This window comes from Empidonax traillii, unplaced genomic scaffold (genome assembly GCF_003031625.1).
Source record: "Empidonax traillii isolate 1590-97213 ecotype Southwest subspecies unplaced genomic scaffold, ASM303162v1 scaffold343:size799674, whole genome shotgun sequence".
Classification (NCBI taxonomy): Eukaryota; Metazoa; Chordata; class Aves; order Passeriformes; family Tyrannidae; genus Empidonax; species Empidonax traillii.
Genome location: NW_020955536.1, coordinates 207,059 through 220,068, shown reverse-complemented (window position 1 = coordinate 220,068; position 13,010 = coordinate 207,059). Strand labels below are relative to the sequence as shown.

The 13,010-nt window shown below is 42.0% G+C and overlaps 1 protein-coding gene across 13 annotated transcripts in view; it reads right to left on the bottom strand.

The window, feature by feature from the left end:
- ABLIM2 (actin binding LIM protein family member 2) overlaps window positions 1-6,837 on the bottom strand; it is a 136,341-nt gene extending 129,504 nt beyond the window's left edge. For all 13 annotated transcript variants that reach the window (XM_027892246.1, XM_027892252.1, XM_027892248.1 and 10 more), the window contains exon 1: window positions 6,747-6,837. In XM_027892246.1, the coding sequence (XP_027748047.1) occupies window positions 6,747-6,762 (16 nt within the window). In that variant the 5' untranslated portion in view covers window positions 6,763-6,837. The remainder of the gene's footprint in view (window positions 1-6,746) is intronic.
- Window positions 6,838-13,010: the final 6,173 nt, after the last annotated feature.

The following is a 13,010-nucleotide window of genomic DNA, read 5'->3' as shown; positions in this document are numbered from 1 at the left end:
CAACTCTGCTCCCTTATCACCAGCATTTACCCACAGCCTGTGCCCAGGCATGGTTCTGTCACTGCCTGAAGCCCACGGCAGAGCAGGGGGCTGTATTTAGTCCGAGCAGGGCAGGAGCTGCCAAGCACACCGAAGCTCAGAGCACAGGCCCAAACCCTGCAATTGGCACTCCTGGAGCCTGACTTACAGCCAGGTTAACAGGCAGCAGAATGGAGAGCATATGTGCGAGTCACAGGGGTGAGGTGCTGGAGTCACTGCCAGACACTCGCTACAGCTCGTGGTACACACATACACAGCCCCAGCTGTTCCTGATTGCCTCGTATCCTGGCTAAGGGATTTGGCTGAAAACCCTTTTCCATTGCCGTTTTCCTGTCATCACGGGTAATAGTGGCAGCACAGCCTGTTTCTATGGTTTCCTTTGGTCTTGGTGCCCTACACAATTATATATGCAATCTTAAAGATTACATCCTCTGTATCTATGTTGCATCTAAAACTGTAACAGCTTTCATGCTGCTGGAACTGCAAAGCCACGGCAAGGCCAACCCTACAAGACTCCATGAAGCCAAACTTGTCAGCTGAACTCTATCAAAAAGCCTCAGTGCACTGTTAAAAGGTAAAGAACAGAAAAACCTGTTTGACTTGCAGGTCCCAGCTGAGTTTGCAATACTGACAACATCAACAGGATGAGATTATAACAATTTGTAAACAGAGCAAAGTAAATAAAATTAACTGAAATGAAAACAAGGGGAAAACTGTAAAAATACTTTTCATGACTTCTAGAGCATTCACACAATTTTAAACTGCAATATTTACAGCAATTTCGGATTTATTAATGTACCTCAGTAAACTCTCTTGACAGAGGTAAAAACAGGGGAAGAAAAAAACCCAAAGTGGTCTGTGACCAAGAACTCTGCAGACAAATCCCTGCAAACAGGGCTGCCTGTTCATTCAGTCCCACTGAGAGCAGCTCAGCAGAGAAGATCCCAGTATATATTTAGACATCAGCTAGTAAACTGCATTATGCATTACTTCTGAAATTCCCTGCTATCCATGAATCTCTAAGTCAAATACTTATGAGAAGGAAGTAGATGACCTATTTTTTAAAGTGACAAAAGCTCTTGCATGACACTTAAGCAGAACAGCTTTTGTGGCTTATTTTTCATTTGACAGGCATCAAAGTTTAACTCCTTCTACTTCACCATGAATTTTACCATACAAACAGTATCACAGCTATTCGTTTTTACTTTCTTATTGCCTGAAAAAACTTGAAGGATCACAACTACTGTGCACTTAGTGCTCTGTTTTATACTGTATTCAGTTGTTTCATTCCATAAAATAATATGGGTGATGGATTTGTTTCCCCCTCTTAAGTTCAAATGAACTTGGCAAGAAGGAAGAGGAAGAATGTGGGACAATCACATTTCATCCTCTTCTGAAGAATCATTGTGCCTCATGCTAGAAATGAACCAGTCAAAGAGGTACCTAAAAACTTCCAAGGAACTGGTTGCTGTATTTGTGAGCAGCTACTATACAGTAATAACCAAGATAAGACACTTATTCTTAATAACCACCATAAGGAGCAACTGCAATCTGTTATTGTTTTACAATGACAGCATTACTTAAATCTATAAATAACAGTTTCTAAGTAGCAAAAAACAAACAAACAAACAAAAAACCCCCATGAAACCCAAAACCCTGTATTATGAACATTTAAACTATTTAAAATAGTAAAACATCACTAGTAATCTCTTGCAATTCAGGAATGTGTATCTTTCATGGCCAACTGCATTTAGACTTTGATTTCCTTCAACATCACAAGATCAAACAACTTGTCCTATAGAATCGGCAAAATCTTCAAAATATAGTTATTGATCAATTTGACTAATGCCAGTAGAAGAAGGATTTGATTTTACAGAGAAAGGGAGAAAAATGGCTCCTAAGCCAGACAAAAAATATTCACTGAACAAAGTTTTTATTCATCACGCATTCCTTTTCTGAAATGGAAAAATAAATAACCGTGCTTTGTGCAAAACAATACTCCATCTAGATTTCAGAGCACAGGCATCAACTAATAAGCTGTGAAAAAAAAACATTCCAGCATTTCAGACAATAACAGTTATGGACCTTGACACGCTGCTAATGGATCTTGACACAGGAAATACTCTAAATTCAGAAATATTTGCCTTAAGGTTTTATTTAAATATGAAGACAGCGAGCCAGCAAACTGTCCAATAATCTCCAAGGCCCAAGCACTGCCCTCCATCTATGCTGGGATTTTGCCGGCTGGGCCCCCTCTCATCCTGATGCTCCCAGAGCTCTGCTTCTAAAAGCCTCATGCAGCACAGCCCCTTTCCACATAAACACATTCAATTCATTATTGCAAGTGCTGGATGCTTGGTTGGAGAACCCAAGGTCCACAGGTGAGTTAATGGCACCAGCAAACCCCTAGCAGGACTGGAAGATGCAGCAGTGAGCTTAAAGTTAACAGTAGCGAGGAGAGAGGTGTTTCCATTGCTAAAGCCTGAATTTGCATAGTGTGGAAGGGGAATGGTTTGTCAAATTGGGCAAAACTAAAATCAGGGTTTCCTCACTTCTTGAATGCTGGCCAGCCCATTGCATAGAAGAAGGTAAGAGCGGGAAAAGGTTACCTCAGTCACCATGCTTTAATTTTTAAATTTCCTTTACTTTGCTTAGCCCTCTATGTTTTTATGGCAACAATAATTATTGGACATTAGGTGCATAAGCTATTAATGTCCTGAGAAGCAGAAATGGAAGTATCTTACTTGAATATCTCATTGAAATGGCCATCAGATGTGAACAGATACCAGCCAAGAAGGATGCTTGTTTCTGTACAGGTGCTGCACTGCAAACAGGCAAGTAGGCAAGAAATAGACCTCACTCAGAAAGCCAGATATCTGGGTTTTGTTAAGCAGAACCAGCCTCCCTTACAGAGATGTGCTGCAGTGCTGGGGCAGCACATAAAGGCCTGTGGGAGACAGGAGGTCCTGCAGTCAGAAGCTACCAGCTGATAATCTCTTCTGACCTACTTCCTCCTCTCCCAACTGTGCTGTATGTTTCCACCATCCAAGAACACGATCCCATACACTGAATTGAAACTACTTTCTTTAGAGCTGTAGAGAATCCCCCCAAACCTTAGAGAATCCCAAGATATGACTTCCTATTTTTTTACAATCTAAGAAATTATATACAATCTCTGCAATTCAATATCAGAGGAAGAAAACGCCATCAGGAAATACGTGTTACTGTTTATTGTTTCAGGGAAACATGGGCTAAAATGGTAATGAGGTGGTTCTACTTTTGGTCAACTATGAAATGTGTAGGATTGCATGTTATAAGCTGAACACATTTCATCAGTTGGCAAACTTCAAAGCAAGTCAACTTCTTGGTGCTCCTATCTAGTAATTCAATGCTCTCTTCTACCAGTGCTCAAAACGAAGGGCTGAAAGTAAAATGCTATCTAACTATATAAAATATACTATACTATATAAAATGTATCTAACTATAAAACACAGTATAGTCTGAAACAATTGTAACTGTTGTCTCTAGGGAGGATTCCTATTTGCATGAGAACTTTGAAAAGGAATTAATCATCCCCCAAGCAGAGCTGGACCCTCTGTGACCAACCTGCATAACCTCTTGTAACCAGAGCCCCTTTGTTCCTATTCCATTTGGGTTGTGGTACTCCATTAGCTGTTCTCTGATCCATGCAATCAAATTTTCCCTTTAATATAATAGTTTAAAGACTAAATAGCTGTGTGAATTTGTGTCATGACATTTAATTTAATCTAATCTAAGATAATTCACCTAGTATGTAATTAGCTCTGTGATTCCTTTTTTTGCACTTAAATAGCAGACATCATGTTACCCTATTTCTGGGAATTGAGGGGAACCTCATTTTCTCAGTCTCAAATTTTTAACCCACTCTGTTCTTCTTGCTATGATTTCAAGATGGCAAAGACCTGAATTATTAGACTGATAACCATATTATAAACTCATAAAAGTACGTTTAGAATCCTGAAAGTACAACCATGTCATGTAAATCTCCCAGGTACAAAAAGCTGTGAATGGGCACTTTCTTAGAAATAGCTTAAGCCAAGAGCAATGATAAGTATATGGAAGGCAGCTGACAAAAATCACATGTGGAAAAATCTAATCGTAACATACGTAATAATGCATCTGAGCTGTGTCTTACTATACCAGATGATCATATACTTTCTAGATTTAAAATGACAGCATGGGTCTGCAGTCCATTAATACAGAATGATGGCTCAATGTATGCACTATTAAACCACTTTAAATTATATTACCTGTATCTACACATTACAAACTCACATTTACCAAATATAAGCACTTCTATATCTAATGTCAAATCTTACAGTTAAAATGGCAAGTCAGTGTCACAGCACTGCCTGAAACTCTCTTGATACAGACAGCTAACAATGTGTTGCCTTGGTACAACAGAGCACACAGGCTGAGTCAAGGTTTCTGGAGTAACAAGCATAGATCCACAACTCCACTCCAAGAGTAAAAGAAATATCGAGGATTTCTCCTGGATTACCAAATGGTGCAGCAATTCTTTGAATCTTCCATGGGGTTGATTTCAATACCACACTGCACCCTTATTTTCTTTGCAGAACCAGAAATATCCTTTTGTTACAGTAAACACCAAACCTGAAATTACAGCCTTTCCATAGTAATTTTGGTGGAAATCTTTTGGAAATAGTGATTTTAGACAAACTGTGGCATTGAACTTGCCATACAATACTCGTCCCATTGATGTTAATGGAAAACTTCCATTGATTTTTCTGAGTAGATGTGGTCTCCTCACATTTAATTTATCATGAAAATTGATCTCAAATTGTTTACACAGCCCACACAGACATGCAAAATCAAAATTTGGAAACATCGAAGCTAACCCTATACTTAAAACCAAAACCCCTAAACCTGCCAGTTATTCTTTCAAATGAGAGCTAAGAACTCACAGGGTTCTTTCCACTCTCTTTTTTCCCAGGATGTTATTTTTATCTTGGCACTGTTCATTTTTGCTATTTCATTTACACCGTGTTTGCTGCAATTACTGAGATAGAACAGTGTCAAGTCTCCTCTGCATTAGTGTGTTATGCACTAACTTTTCTATTGGGTTTATAACTTTAGAATCTATTTAATTGACATTTAAAATATTATAGACATAAAACTTTGGACTTTGTATTCTCTCTACTAGCTTCAGTTCTACCACTAGAGAATTTAAATGTTTCACAGCATTTCACATTCTTCAGCTCGAAATGACAGCCAGGTAACCGAGGAAAGGATTCTGTGCTGGAGTATAATAATCTCCAAAGCAGATGTTACCTTCTGTGTGAACCACCTTGATGCCCTTTAAAGACAGAGAACAAATCTGTCATTTCTAGCATATGGTTCAAATCACCCTGCAACACACGCTTACTCTGCTCTCACCTGCACCCCTGTACACCTGCCTTGGCCTGGGCACTTCCACAGAGAGGACCAGCATGCTGGCAGTACATGTTTCATCCACAACCATGCAAGAATGGGGACAATTGACACACGTGGAAATATGTACACCATTAACTAACCCAAGGAAATACCAAACTAGGTTTTTAGCTGAAGTCTGCGGCAGGTGCCTGACCCCAGGTCACTCACTGTCCTACCCGGGAGATCGTTTTCCTCTCTGTTTTCTCTAGGCTCCCACTGGGCTCACTGCGAGGATGTGATATGATTAAACATGTTGACACACAGAGTCAGCACGTAATTGTAGCTATTCAGCCTCTGCCTGTTGTTGTGGTAAAGAGTATATTTAACAGCTACATTTACCCTCAGAAACGAAATACACAATCAACTCTCAAAGCCTCCCCTTTTCCCTATGCACAACCCTGCATTTGCCTGAAGGACTGTAATATTTTGCGATTAACTGTGTTCTGAAGTAACCACCCTCCGCTGACACAAAACGCATATGAACGCCGAACCGCTGGAAAATACAATTCCAAGTCAGTTCTCAAACACTGCATGTATCACAGGATAAATTACTTTTGTATTGCCCTGGGCAACTGGATCCCTCCGGGCGGCAATCCGAGCTAGGGCTCCATGGCACATCCCTGATTTTCACCTTCTCTACCACCACCACGGTTATCTCGGCCGGCAAAAAAGGCCAGGCTTTTAATCCAAATATCCCGGTCCGAAAAGCTGTGTGCTCCCACCCGCGGGATGCCGGGCGGGCAGGGGCGGCAGCCTGATGCAGCCCTCATCCCCACCTCGGCTGTGGAGCCGCGGCGAGACCCCCAGCCGTGCCGCGGCGTCCCGGCTGGGGGATGCGGGGGATGGACATGGCCCAGCCCGCGCCGCGGGGCTCCCGCCAGGGGTGAGGGAGATGACCGGGACAGGTGCGTGAGATGCCCCGCGGCAGGGGCGGCTCCGCCGGAGCCCCGCGCAGGGTCCCGCCGCCCCGCACCGCCGCGGCAGCCGCAGCCCCTCCCGCCCGGCAGCGCCCGAGGCTGCGGCAGTGGCAGCTCTCTCCAGCCACACACACACACATATTCGCGTATTTTCGGGATTTTTTTTTTTTTTTTAGGTGAGCAATTCCCGTCCGGCTGCCCCTGCCCGCGCCCCGGCGCGCAGCCGCGCGGCAACGTGACAGACCCCAGCGGGGCAGCGGCCACGGCCCCTTCCCGGATACCAGGGGGGTCTCGGCTGTTCCCCCCGAGCCTGCCTACCTGTGCCGGTGCTCATGGCGCGCAGGAGGGGCCGCTCCGCTCCGCTGCCGCCGCCGCCGCCCGTCCCCGCCGCCCGTCACGGCGTCCCCGCGGGCGGCACCGGCCCCGTCCCCGCCCGCCGCGCAGCGGGGCCCGCGCCGCGCTCCGCCCCCGCCGGCAGGTGCCGGCACCCGCAGTCCCGCCGCGGCTCGGCTGGGCTCGGCTCGGCTCTGCTCTGCTCTGCGGGCACCTTGGGAAGTGTAGGCAGCCCCGCGCCGCCGCCCGCGGACTACATCCCCCTCCGTGCCTTGCTGCGGCCGGGGGCGGCTCCCGCCCCGCCGCTCCTGCGGGCAGAGCTGCGGCAGCGCCCGCCACCCGCCCCGCCGAAATTTCCACCCCCCCTACCCGTTCCCACCTGCCGGCCGCTCCGCTCACCCTGCGGGTGGGACCTTTCTCTGCGTTTTCCTGTCCCGCTTGCGCTCGGTTCTTGAGATGCCCTAGCAAAGCAATGAGGTGCACAGGTGCTTCAGCATGTCCCCGAAGCGCCCGGAGAGTGACGATGGTGTTTGCTCGTGAGGCTGCACCGCACGGAAGGTGTTGGCAGCAAGTCTCGGCGTTCAGGAGGGGAAGGGCAGGGCTGTCTGGAGCAGGTGAATTCTCGCTGATCCTTCGGATTTGAAAGCGCAAGGGCACACAGTTATTATTAAAGCCATTTATGTATTAAAAACTGATTTATTCAGTATTTCATTAATCTGAAAATCTGTTATAGTTCTGCGAGAATTAATGTTTTAAAAATCACAAACATCTCTTTAAAGAAACGCAAAAGCAGCCAGTGTAGTTGCATAAGCATGCTTTACTGCACAGCTCCTCTGAGGCTGATTTCAGACTGGGTTCAGGGCATCTTGGAGTTACAGTAACAGTGTGAGGAATCGAGTGAAGACTCGTTTTGTATTTTGATCAGAGTGCTGATTACATTCTGTTCCACTGACAGTTGTCTGAAGGTTAAAATTTAACTCACAGTTGTAACCATAAAAACCTACACAGCTTTCCCGTCCTACATCAGTAACTGATGTGAGAAATTCTACTCTGCTACTCTGTAGCAGTGCATCCCGATTTGATAGGGAATCGGGATCCTTGGCCCTGTGAAAGTGTAGCAGTACCTATGGCTCTCATGCCATTTATCAGATGTGAATAAGGAACCCCTGAAGATAATCACTGCCATCGGAAAAAGCGTGGACCAGCACTCAGAGCAGCCATACAGCAAAAGACAATCCAAAACACTATCCCATTCCTGACAGCCATCAGCAGTCGGTTTCTGCCAAGGGGACTTCCTGAGCCAGATATATGTTCTTTGCTTTGAAGAACCTTCTATGGATTTTCTTCTGTTACCTTGTCTGGCTGTAGTTTGAACCCATGCATGCTTCAAACAGCCTCCTGTGCAGGAGATTTTGCAGCTGAACTATGTCTGGTGCAAAGAATTATCTGCTGTTGTTCCAAACCTGATGTTTGCGTTCTTTACTTGATACCCGCTCATTCTTGTAGTAGAAGAGATAGCAAACATCTAATTCCCTATTCACTTTCTCTGTGTCACTCATGAATTCATACTGTTCTATCAGATTCCACCCTTCACTCCTACTCTAGTTAGTCATTCCTTAAAACAGGTGACTCGTAACTTCAGTACCATGCGGCTGTCTGTCACTTTCTGTCATTTGGTTTGGAGTGTGATTGTTTGATTGTTTAACATCAATTTCTGTTTTTAATCATGAACTGTCTTTGTATATAATAACCATTGTGAGTTCAAGGCAACCTCTGAGTGATGTTAGTAACCCTGTTGCTATGCATAAGGATTGCTCTAAAAGCTAAATTAGACTTGTATTGAAGGTGGTGGGTGTACAATTCATATCAGATGTAATGAAGAGGAAACTTCCTTGAGCTTTAAGGCTGCTAAAAGACAGTTTGACCCTTCTGCTGGGCAGCAGTGGGAAAGGAGAATGAAGCATATTAAAGCCTAAGCAAATTCATTGCAGTGAGAACCCCAGGGCCACAAGAGGATTTTGGAAGTTCTCTCTACCAGTCATAGAGACAACTGAAATGTCCAGGTTGCTGCACAAATGCTCAAAGTGCCTACATGGTTCCAGACTTTAGGGAACACTGTGAGAAATAGGTCATGGACTTCAAAGTTCTCCTTGTTTAGAGCAATGCCATCTGCCACAAACTTGATTAGGAACTCCGATGACCCAGTGTAAAAGTCATACTCTTCCACTGATAAGACCCCATAACTCCAACCAATGAACCAGGAAGTAATTGCCATTTTCAAGGTCTATCGTCTAAAAAAGGTCTTCAAGGTTATCCAGGGGACAACAGTTAAGAAAAGCCCTACCTCAATGACTTTTGGAGATAGTTCAGTATCAGGGATGGCACAGATGGCACGAGAATTACTTGGGAAGAGGTCGCAATTCGGTGTATGAGTGCTCTCTGACAAAAATGAATGCCAGAGTTTATTCTTAACTCTGTTGGATTTGATGTTATCCTTGCTCTACAGAAAGACATTGTCTTTTTTTGCTATGAAAGTTGGCTTTGAAAGGGTTGAGAGCAAAAGGGGTGGAATTGTTGGCTTTATGGTCAAAGTGGAATCACCCAGAAAGGGTTGACAAGAAGGCATATACTGAATTTAAAGTGAGCATGCAGTCTCACAAATGAAATAGCTGAGCTCTTTCAGGACAATGGTCCATCCTGAGAATGGGCAGATACATTCTTTGGGGCACTGTAAGATTCAGTCTCGTGTTACCAGTCTCAGGACAGGGTGCAGTCATCCCTTGATTTTCATTTTTAAAAGCAATCAGCTTGTCCAGCTACTTTAAAGAAGACTGAAAAGTCATCCTCTAACCTGTCAGCACTTTGCACCATTTCTGTCATTACTGGGAATTGAATTGGCACTTGGCAAACCTGATGATCCACATCCTTAATGTCATCCTGAATTTCCTGAATTCTTTTGGGAGCTCTTTTTTTTTTTTTTTTTTTTTTGGGGGGGAAAGTCTTAAAAAACACTATGCAAGGCAAAAGACTTTTGCTTTTTACTGTACAAATGTTTTGTAATATTTCTCCACTAATATTATTTGGACAGTATTATGGAAGAACTTACATTGCATTTCACTCTCCCAGTGCATTTAAACTGTTTGTATTTCTGAAGTACATTCACAAATCTTGCTCTATTGTATAAGCTGTGTTAGGAAAAAAAAAAAAATCTTCACTATTTATCATATTCCTAATCATCCCAGCTATCAAAATTGTATCCTCATCAAGGAAGGGAATATATCTATTATGTATCTTTCCTCAAAAAGTCTTCATGTGAAGGAAAAAAAGAGTGAGCATTGTAAAGGTAAATCAAAACAGAGCAATCAATATAGTGTATCTTCATTAATAGGTATTAGCATTACATTTAACTTTGTGCTTCCATATGTTAAGTACCCTGCAGATTTATGGACTGACAAAATACACATTCTTGCAGAAGCTGGCGTAGCTCAATTAGGCAGAAAATTTTGGGGTTTTTTTTTCCCCCTATGAAGTTAAGTTTAACCACATCACAAATATTTCACTTTCCTAATTTTCTTTTTCCTTTTATTACCTTCAAAATCTGGGGAATCCAATTGGGGTAATATTCAATTAATAATACTGGTATTTTAAAATTCAGTTTTACAGCAAAGTTGTCATATAATATTTTTTATAGTGCTTCTCTTAAAAAAAGGTCCAGTAGAAGCAAGGGAAAAGGATTGTTTTTAATATTTATGAACTTTCCAAGAATGGGATGGTCATGGACTTCCAGGACAATAAAATTATTACTTTTAATTAATTATTTGTCTGCAAAAGTTTTTAGGTCTCTGCCATATGAAAGGGGTCATATTTTAAAAGTATCTCTATGATGGAGGATTCCAGCAAGGGGGAGAGGAGAGAACTTCTGCACTGGGAGTGAAGCAGAACATTTGTCTCTTCAGAAAAAAAACCAACAAACAAATCTGAAAACAAACAAAAACCCAAATAAAACCAAACCCAACCAAAACAAAACAAAAACTTGTGAAAAAAAAACATCATTCAACCCGTTGCCAGAAGAGATTTAGATGCTAATCCAGACTACAAAAGACCACAAATCCAAGTAGCTGTTTAACCTGATTAAGTTTACTCTTGGCTTCATGTTCAAAGCTGACATAATATCACAAGATTTTCAGGTCAAGTAGCAACTGGGAGTGAAACTTAAAAGAACAATTAGTTTGTGCCAGCCATACTAGTAGTTGTTCAAATCCTTCTGAAAATGTCCTAAACGGGTATCTCACGGGAAAGGAACAAAACAAACAAACAAACAAAACCAACCAAACAAACAAAACAGAAAAAAAAGCACATAAATTAGACCTCGTTTTGTAAATTTTACTGTGCATTTCTGTATTTCATGCCACTGAATTCTATTAGATAGTCCTTGAAACTGAGCTTAAGCTCCTAAGAAACTTTGGTATTTTTTACTTTTCAACCTGCAATCTACTTTTTTGGGCTGATTTTCCCTCCAAGATGCTGTCTTTTGACAGCTATTATATCTTCTGGAAGACAAAATGAAATCTTACAATTTATAGTAATGTATTTTGAAGTGCTTATGTTTTAAATGACAAATTATCCCTCAAACGTGTTCTAAAAATTCCAGAAATGTGTCATTTTCCTATTAATTTAAAAATAGCGATTCTATTGTATGACGGAAGATTAAGAACCTGACATGACATGCTGTCATGACCCCTCTTTTGCTTTTTTCTGAGTCTCTCTTGTGTGAAGAAAGCTCCCTAAACACCAGTGTGTTCAAAACATTTCCACCTTTATTTTTCTTGTGTAATATGTCTCTCAGGAATCTGGAGCTGGACTAGTTTGCCTGCATTACAGTCCTGTAACTAGACTTGAACTACTCTAAATTTAAGACTAATCCCAAATCTAAGTTTTGAATTTTTTGGCGTTAAAACTACTATATCAGGGAATTACAGGTGCTAGGGCAGTTGCCAAAATAAGCCACACTTGTGTTTGTAACCTGCTTGTATCAGTGACAGTAGTTGCCTCTCTATCACCTTACTGTTTTAGTTGTATTGGAATGACATTGATAGTAAATAAAATGTAAGGCAAGTCTGAAGTTTCGGAAGAGTAACAGACTAGGATGTTAAAATGAGATTCTGGGTATGGAAATAAGTTGCCAGCTCCTCACTGAGCCAGAAGCACACGTGTTTATAAATAATGAATTAGCGTGAAGCAGCTGTAATGAAATAATAACATAGCACTATATTAAGATGTCTGCATTGCACTATCAAGATGTCAGTAATAACTTCTGTACAAAGCTCCTTGCACACCGTGGGCAGAATATAAACACTGCATCAGCAGTTATAACTTAGACATCAATTACCCATTGCAAACCTAAATGCATTATGATCAGATAATCAGTGGGTCAAATAAAACTCCCAGGCAAACTTTGAAAACAGAAAGCATGAAATAACATCAAAGGGAACAATGGCTGAGGATGAAAGAAATCTTTGTTACAGTGAGACAATCAAGGACTGTTCTCTCATGTCAGCAGTCAGCTTTTGGAAAGTTGGTCGGAACAAATAACTTTTAGTATGGCAGGCTGCTGCACATGACAGGAAGTCTGGCAGGTAATGATGAGTATCAATATAGAATTCATACAGGAGAAAGACAAACACCCAGGTTAGAGCAGTGAAATGTGCAGAAACAAAAATGCAGAGGAGGGTTTGGGCAAGAGCCAAACCAAAGCATGAATAATATAAAAGTCACTACACTTGCAAAAAACGTTGGCAAAAATTTAATTTTAATTTGAGAACGGCAGATGAAGCTTGCAAGGATTTCAGTGCAATGTTACACAGTCTGTGTAACCACTGATATCAGTGCTCCTGACTGTAAACATGTAAATAATGTTGTGCTTTTGTAGTAAACAATGAGAAGCATAATATGGTCCATTTTATGCCTGAGGAAGAGAGATTAATGCTTATTAAGCATATTGTGATCCCTTGCAAATGTGACTTCTTGGAAAACTACTCTTCATGTGAAGTTATAGCTTGTCATGTGAAGTAGATGATATTACAATCCATTGGCCCTGAGTCAGTTTAACTCTGTTTTGCAGTCCAGGCTGATGCATGCTGATTTCCTGTCCCTTATCCTACATTGCTTATCTAACATTGTTCTTATGTAAAAAAACCCTCCAAACAAACCAGCATCATGGTAGCAGAATATGGACTCTTCCTATGTGAT